We start from the raw sequence: 8,796 nt of genomic DNA on the forward strand, positions 1-8,796 counted from the left end.
GGCCGGACGTGGCCCGCGGGCCACCTATTGGGGACCCCTGGACTAACGTGTCTTATTAGCAGTTTACGCTAGCTAACATTACCAGTGACGAAGTGCAGACGTAAACACGTTTGCTGTCAGGATCCCCAAAGTTGTCCATCCTTGTCTTCCCTTCTGATCGCCCGGAGCCATTTCGGTCGTTGTTCTCCCTCCTTCTGCCTTTTAGGCAAAACAAAATAACGAGTATTTGGGTTGTTTTCCTTGTTAACAGTACAGTCCACCACACAGCCACTCTTGGGCATCGTAGCTACGACCAGGCTGCGAATCTAATACAGCGCGGCTTGGGTTTTCCACCCCCCTCTCCTGGCGTCCCGTTGTCAAGGTTACCCGGAAGTGTTCCGGCGGTCTATTAAGGCGCCGTTTCAGCCGTCCAGCGGCTCTCACACTACACTACCCACAATGCATTGCGGCGCGCCGGCGCTTCCGGGTCATAGGCGCAGCGTTTATTTATATCCGTGGCGCTGAGACGTTGCCGGATGGCTGGCAGTTGTTAGGCTGAAGTAGTGATAAATTCGCCACCAGGTTTTCTTTCTTTCTTTATTTCTTTCTTTCTTGTTCCCTGGCGAGGATCTCCAGGAGATGGCGGCTCTGCACCGGCACAAGGCCCTTTACAAGGGGACCACCCCGCCTTGGAAGGACGCGTACCGAAAGGTGATCACCGAGTGGCGGTCGCGCCGAGTCAGTCGGTCGGCTTGCTCTTCGTTAACCACATTAATCGACGTGACGAGTCGTGACGTCACGCGTCCGTGCAGAATCAGATGGTTTTTGTTGTGTGTGTCCCCCCCCCCCCCCCCTGCAGCGCTGTGTGGACCGGCTGAGGAGCAGCCGCTCCCGCTTGCTGGACAAGTACCGGGAGCTGGGGGAGGGCGCGAGGCGCCGCGGCCCCGGGGAGTCCATCCTGGTGCAGGAGGTGATGGAGGAGGAATGGGAGGCGTTGCGGTCGGAGGACCGAGGGCTGGATTCCCTGTGGGGGCCCAACGGCATGCGAGAGGTGACTTTGACCCGTCTTCACACACACACACACGTCCGCACGTCACAGAGACACCGCTCGCGACACGCCACGCGTCCTCCGGGGGGGGTCCCAACGCGTCCTCCGGGGGTCCCCACGCGTCCTGGAAAACCTGGACGCGTCTCGGTTTCCATTCACGGGAAACACGTGGAAAGTCATCAAACTGACTGAATGGCCTGGAAATATTATTGAGGCCATGGAAAACTGTAAAATTAGGTTATGGAATCGTAGGTTTACCCGCTGGGACGGGTTTTTTTGGGGTAATTTTAGCTGCGGTTGCGTATTTTTATGTGCTGAGATGTGACGTCAGTGCGTGAAGGTTGGGCGGTATGTTCAGAGACTGTTAAGACTTCCTCCAACTACTACAACTACCACCACCACCACTACTACTACTTCTACTTCTACTTCTACTATTACTACTACGACTACCACCACCACCACCACCACCACTACTACTACTACGACTACCACCACCACCACAACTACTACTACCACTACTACTACGACTACCACTACTACCACTACTACTACTACTACCACTACCACCACCACCACCACCATTACCACCACTACTACTACTACCACTACTACTACTTCTACTTCTACTACTACTACTACTACTACTACTACTACTACAACTACCACCACCACCACTACTACTACTACGACTACCACTACCACCACTACTACTACTCCTACTACTACCACCAACACCACCACAACCACTACTACTACTGCTACGACTACCACCACCACCACTACTACTACTACCACCACTACTACTACTACTACTACGACTACCACCACCACCACTACTACTACTACTACTACCACTACCACCACCACCACTACTACTACTATTACTATTCCCAACTTCCGGCTGCTCCTGTTAGGGGGCGCCACAACAGATCATCCGTTTCCATGTCTTCCTGTCCTCTGCGTCTTCCTCTGCCACACCAGCCACCTGCATGTCCTCCCTCACCACATCCATAAACCTCCTCTCTGGCCTTCCTCTTCTCCTCTTCCCTGGCAGCTCCATATTCAGCATCCTTCTCCCAATATACCCAGCATCTCTCCTCCACACATGTCCAAACCATCTCCATCTTGTCTCTCTTGCTTTGTCTCCAAACCGTCCAACCTGAGCTGTCCCTCTAATATACTCGTTCCTAATCCTGTCCTTCTTCATCACTTCCAATGAAAATCTTATCATCTTCAACTCTGCCACCTCCAGCTCCTCCTCCTGTCTTTTCATCAGTGCCGCTGTCTCCAAACCATGCAACATAGCTGAGACTGCTTAAGACTTCCTCTAAGTGTTAATTCTAGATAGTGTGAGCAGCAGCTGTCCTGTATAGCCAGGCAATAGTCGTGGAAAATGACCAGCCTCTCCAATACTGCTGCTCAAACAGAAGTGGAAAAGTATGATTCAATAGAGCTTTTTTCAGACCTCAGGTGAATAGGTACAAAGCACACAGCTACTTTATCTAATCTGACTGGTTGTACGCCAGCAGCTCACAGCCCGTCGCAGAGAAGTTGGGCAGACAACCCTCTTAACACGCTATATTTAGCATTACTAAACATTTTTAACCAATGATTTCATCATCAAGCACCATGTACATTTTTTTTTTAATAAATTTATTTCTGATTTTTCCCTTTTTTCTCCAATTTAGTGGCCAATCGATCCCTATGTTTTTAGTTCAAACACCCACCCTCGTACTACATGCGTTCGCCAACTGCGTCTCTCCGGCCGGCAGTCTCGAAGGAGTCGCCTCGCCACTTTCGTGACAAGGCGACTCCAGGCCGAACCACTGCTTTTTCCCACACACAGAGAGAGACGCATTCATGTGACGAACACAAGCCGACTCCGCCCCCCTCCCGAAGACAGCGCTGCCAATTACGGCTGCTTCATCGAGTCCGGCCATAGTCGGATCTGACGAGACCGAGGCGCGAACCCCCGGTCCCCAGTGGGCAACTGCGTCGACACAAAGCCGATGCTTAGACCGCTACACCACCGCGGACCCAATTTTATGTTTTTAACTGAAACTTGGTGAGACCAAGATAACACTGCAACTGCTCTTATCGAGTCAACCCCCCCCCCCCAACTTAAGCTTTGTGAGCAAAACCAGAAGGCATAAGACAGGAGTTGAAGTTGCCATTTTGTTTAAAGGGTCACTCCAGTGCAAGAAGATATCTTATGGAAATGCCTCCTCTTGTGGATATGTGGCTCTTCTGTTGAATTCCTCTTCTTGAGCTATATTTCTAAATATCTATAGGCCACCTAAAGATGGAGCTGCCAGGGAAGCGTAGCGGTCTATTCTGTCACCTACCACCTACCACCTCCAGCTTGGTCGGGCGTCCCTACAGACACAATTGGCCGTGTCTGGGTGGGAAGCCGGATGTGGGTATGTGTCCTGGTCGCTGCAGTAACACCTCTTCTGGTCAGTTGGGGCGCCTGTTCAAAGGAGGGGGGGGACTGGGGAGGAATAGCGTGATCCTCCCACGTGCTACGTCCCCCTGGTGAAACTCCTCACTGTCAGGTGAAAAGAAGCGGCTGGCGACTCCACATGTATGGGAGGAGGCATGTGGTAGTCTGCATCCCTCCCTGGATCAGCAGGGGGGGGGGTGGAGCAGAGACTGGGACAGCTCAGAGAGCGGGGTGATTGGCCAAGTACAACTGGGGGGAAATTTGAATTAAAAAAAAAAAAAAATCACAAACCAATGTAGAAATCTTGACGTAGTCATGGACTCAGACCTGAATTTCAATGACCGCATTAACATAATTACCAAGTCAGCCTACTATCATCGGAAGAATTAAAGGATTTATGTCTCAGCAGGATTTGGAAAAACCTGTCCATGCATTTATCTTCAGTCGACTCGACTGCTGTAACGACGTCTTTACAGATCTCGCTGAAAAAAAAAAAATCGATCAAACAGCTGCAGCTGATTCAGAACGCTGCTGCTCGAGTCCTGACTAAGACCAAAAAAAGTGGATCACGTCACTCCAGTCCTGAGGTCTCTACACTGGCTTCCTGTCCGTCAAAGAATTGATTTTAAAACTCTGCTCTTGGTTTATAAAGCGCTGAAGGGTTTAGGGCCAAAATACATTTCTGACCGTCTGTTGAACCACCCAGACCTCTCAGATCTTCTGGGACAGGTCTGCTTTCTGTCCCCGGAGTCAAAAGAGGCGGCTTTCAGTTTGTACACACCACATGTCAGGAGCGAACCCCCGGCGACCTGCAGGTCTGCTGCAACTCTGTTCTTTTAAATCAAGGCTGAAGACCTTCCTGTTTGCCGCTGCCTTTTATTGAATCAAATTTGAAGCTTTTGATTATCGTCTTACGCTGCGCTGTGATGTTTACTCTCTTCTTATTTGCATTCAAATGTCTTTTTATTGCCTTATATTGCTTTTACATTTCGTCCTGATGCCTTTTATGTTTCTTGCAAAGCACTTTGAATTGCCTCGTGCTGTACAGATAAACTTGCCTGGCCTTGAAAAGAACTTGAATGGATGGCTCCGTTCACACCGACTGTAGAAGGTCAAATAAGTTTTCATCCTTTTTTTTCCATTCACTTTTTAACAGATGTTCAGTGCCATGAAGGAGGAGTATGATGAGCTGGGGGTGCTTGAAGAAATTCAACAGGAGCTCATGTCTCAAGGTAGTCCGGCTACGACTCTGACCACTTTATTTATGTTCCTACACAGAGTATAGTTAATGTTATAGCTGTCCTTAGTTAGATTTATCCGCTGGAGGTTGATGTCTCCGGGATTACACTGGACACGGAGATGCTCGGAGGTCTTTAATTCAGATCCTCGCTAAAGCTGAATAGGCTCTTTTCTGCTTCAGAGTTGTCCATCATCGACGAGTACGAGAGGAACCTGCTGTTTGAGGAGCAGTACATATCGTCCATCGTTGAGCAGATGGAGGAGGACGACATGCAAATTATCTGCCCCATATGTCGCATGTAAGTTTGACTCTGAAGGATTTACCGCCTTTGGCGTACGCTAAGGCACTTCTGTGTGCCGGCCTGTTTGACAGCAGTTATCCAGCTGAATTCCCTCGCCGCAGGCTGCCGCCTCCAGCTGGCGCGGTGACTCTGAGCTGCCGGAGGTTTTCAGGAAAGGAGCGAGTGACAGAATGTGGAGACGGTGCAAGTTCAGAAACGAGTGGCGAGAAGACCCCCCAGTTCGGGGACGGGCTAGGGCAAGTGTCAGGAGATGTGCACGGGGCATCGCGGCGCTCAAGAGTCGTGCACGAGGGCAAGGCCACGCCAAAGCTGCTGGACAACGAAACGGTGGGAGGAGAATAACAGATTTCATGAGGGCGACGCCTTCAAAAGACACAGGAGAAGGAAGTAGCAGTCCAACAACACAAGAGCCACAAACAGCCGCTGCACATAAGGAAAGCGGCAGTCATGGAAGCGCAGCATTACAAGCCGTGCTGGAAGCAGAGATCCGCTGGGTAATCAAGATGGTCATGTCACAATACTCACTCAGCTCCACTGGAGTTGGTCCCCGGGCGCTGCACGGCAGCTGCTCCTAGCTACACAGCTAGGATGGCTTAAATGCAGAGAGGAATTTCCCCACGGGGATCAAGAAAGTATCTCAAAATCAAATAATTCAACAAATCGAAAGTTGTCGGTTCTGCAGTATCAGAGCCAGCAATGGGAACGTTTATAAAATCTGCTGTGATTTTAGACTGTGGTATGTGAATGAGGTCTCAGCCAAGCTATCTGCTGCTAACAGTGGGGTTTTATTTGCGGGTTACGGTGACGGTACAGCATGACTGGTAAACGCGTGGAAAGCTGTCGACCCCCAGTCGGGACCAGTTAAGGGAGTCTGATGTTCTGCTGTGTGTCTTCCAGGAACAACCTGAACGTCAGCTGCCATTTCATATCCTGCCCCTGTGGACTGTACATCAACACAAGGGTTGGTTTTAACTACTACACTTCTTTTTGTAGAACTGTGGTTTATGTGTGGAACCGGTCTTGGGGGGGGGGGGGTTCTCATCAGTTTAGCTGTTGTTTTGCTATTCTCCTATTGACCTTTAAGCAGTTGAATGCACTTGGTGCCCCTGCTGCAAATGACAAGTAAACTTGGAGCCATATTATTTTACTAGAGGACAATACTATATTTCAAACTGAGCTGAGATTATAGACCGGCTGATATAAAACAATAATTTTTAACCCTGCTCAGTTCAGGACACATACTGTAAATTAAATGTCACCCCTGAAATTGATTACATCAGATTGTACTGGCGTCCTGGGTCCGAGCCCCGGGGTAGTCCAACCTTGGGGGTCGTCCCGGGTCGTCCTCTGTGTGGAGTTTGCATGTTCTCCCCGTGTCTGTGTGGGTTTCCTCCGGGGGCTCGGGTTTCCTCCCACGGTCCAAAGACATGTCGGTCAGGTGAATCGGCCGTACTAGATTGTCCCTAGGTGTGAATGTGTGTGGGCGTGGGCCCTGTGTGATAGTCTGGCGGCCTGTCCACAGGCGTCTCCCCGCCTGCTGCTGAGATGGGCTCCAGCATACCAGCGACCTTTAGAGCAGGCTAAGCGCTTTAGATGATGGATGGATGGATGGATGGATGGATGGATATACTAGCGTCTGGGTGTCACGTGGAGACCCGCTGCAGGTTCTCCGCCCTCGCTCCTACATCACTGACGTTGCATTTTGATGCCACATGTTCAGCAACAGGGCATCACCGCAGAGGTTCTGCGGGGTCTCCTGGAGTCCAGGGTCGCGGAGCACATGGAGGACTGTCTCCAAAACCCCATCTTCTCCATAGCGGCCAATCCAGACGGCTCACCCAACCTGATGATCAGCTGCAAGGTAGCGCTTCTACACACGGCCAAGTCATTCAGATGTTTTTGAAGTTACACTACTGAAACACACGTCCCTCCCCAGGGCCCTCTGTCCGAGGCATATTTACGGCAACGGCTAATCCAAAAATACCCGAATCGCAGCCGCTCCTGTAGTTCATTTTAATGGTCGCTTTAGGAGGGTAAGACTTGACAGGGAGGAGTGATGTGGGGAAGCGTTTTACGTCTTCACCGTTGCAGATATACATGCGAAAGAACAAGGCAGGTAGTCCCGAACGCGAAGAAGCCGAGCTGGCAGCGGTATCGAACAGATCGCATCAGTAGGTAAAATTCAGGTTTAACCACGACATGCGTTCTGTTGGGGCGGGTGGTGGGCGGGATGTCGACGTAAAGGCCCTGCGATGCCACTCCAGCTGTTTCGGCTGGAAATGATGTGAGATTTGCAGTGGTCAGACACCACTACAGTCCCTAGTATCAGTCATAGCGGTCTGTTCCGTTGCCTACCAACTCGGGGATCGCCGGTTCGAATCCCCGTGTTACCCCCGGCTTGGTCGGGCGTCCCTAGAGACACAGTTGGCCGTGTCTGCGGGAGGGAAGTCGGATGTGGGTGTGTGTCCTGGTCGCTGCACTAGCGCCTCCTCTGGTCGGTCAGGACGGGGAACTGGGGGGAGTAGCGTGATCCTCCCACCTGCTACGCCCCCCTGGCGAAACACCTCACCGTCAGGTGAAAAGAAGCGGCTGGCGACTCCACATGTATGGGAGGAGGCGTGTGGTAGTCTGCAGCACCTCCCCGGATCGGCGGAGGGGGTGGAGCAGAGACCGGGACGGCTCGGAAGAGGGGGGGGTAATTTGGCCAAGTACAATAGGAGAGAAAAAGGGGGGAAATTTTGTAATAAATAATAACAAATGACTCTGAAGTGGGAACGCGACTATAAATTGGCTAGATAACCTAAGCAGATAGTTGGAATTGGAGGGGGGGAAAAAAGATCTTTAGTTTGTTTTCCCATTTATTCATGACCAGGAGAAACCTTAACGGTGAACTTGAGGGCCACGGGGATTTATCATTTGTCACTGAAACACAATTTTCGCCCTTTAACTGCCCGATTACGGGAAACCAGCAATTATTTATCTTCGGTTTTCACGCAGACGCTTTCAAATGGTTCTTGTCTTTCGTTGCAGGTGTGCGACTACCTGTCCGTCATCCTGTGAGAGCCGGGCGCTGCCGCTGGTGTCCGAGGTGCCTTGTATTATGTGTATTTTGGTTGTAAATAAAGTTACAGTTTTCCTTTTACACGTGTAGACGCACTCTTTTTGCGGCATCTCATTCGACGCTGAGGCTGTTGCGAGTCCGGTGCCATGTCAGGAATGTTGTGTAGTTCATGCATTAAACGTGTTGTATCGACATGGGAAGCGTAACGGTTTGGCAGCCAGCGTGTCTGGCCTCTCTTTGAGAATTTGAGGCGTATTCCTGTTATTTTCATACAACCCGTGTTGCAATTCAGCTGTTTCACTGCGAGCCATAGAATTTAGCCTGATGCTACCAGGAACACACTCGCGGATGTTGCAAGAAAGAACAATTTGCAGTCAAATGTGGCGCAGGGCCAAGACTCTGGCAGACAAATTTGTCGACGCTGACACTAAGTACGGGTCATTAAGCTCTTAATGAGTGCTGGATGTTTACTTTCTTTCCGTTTTCTTGGCTGGAGCTGCAGGATGTTGCTACAGGTGGATTGTATTGTTATTTGGGGAATAACATCCATCCACCCGTCATCCAAACCGCTTATCCTGCTCTCGGGGTCGCGGGGATGCTGGAGCCTATCCCGGCAGTCATGGGGGCGGCAGGCGGGGAGACACCCTGGCCGGGTGTCAGCCAGCCAGGCCATCACAGGGCAGAGTTCAATTTAACTAGTTGAATTTCATTTTACCTAAATGTC

At 50.8% G+C, this 8,796-nt stretch overlaps 1 protein-coding gene across 1 annotated transcript; it reads left to right on the forward strand.

Annotated features, from left to right (window-relative positions):
• Window positions 1-506: 506 nt before the first annotated feature.
• Window positions 507-8,148, forward strand: rpain (RPA interacting protein). The gene is made up of 7 exons (XM_056287228.1): window positions 507-690; window positions 839-1,030; window positions 4,627-4,702; window positions 4,891-5,008; window positions 5,909-5,972; window positions 6,732-6,872; window positions 8,042-8,148. The coding sequence occupies exons 1-7, from the start codon at window positions 619-621 to the stop codon at window positions 8,069-8,071; spliced, it is 693 nt and encodes a 230-aa protein (XP_056143203.1). The 5' UTR covers window positions 507-618; the 3' UTR covers window positions 8,072-8,148.
• Window positions 8,149-8,796: the final 648 nt, after the last annotated feature.

The sequence above is a fragment of the Lampris incognitus genome, chromosome 10 (genome assembly GCF_029633865.1).
Source record: "Lampris incognitus isolate fLamInc1 chromosome 10, fLamInc1.hap2, whole genome shotgun sequence".
In the NCBI taxonomy this organism is placed as follows: Eukaryota; Metazoa; Chordata; class Actinopteri; order Lampriformes; family Lampridae; genus Lampris; species Lampris incognitus.

Coding starts and splice junctions, on each gene's coding strand:
- rpain (XM_056287228.1), top strand. CDS start 619: ATGGCGGCTCTGCACCGGCACAAGGCCCTTTACAAGGGGACCACCCCG. Junction 691..838: donor GGAAGGACGCGTACCGAAAG/GTGATCACCGAG, acceptor CCCCCCCTGCAG/CGCTGTGTGGACCGGCTGAG. Junction 4,703..4,890: donor ACAGGAGCTCATGTCTCAAG/GTAGTCCGGCTA, acceptor TTTCTGCTTCAG/AGTTGTCCATCATCGACGAG.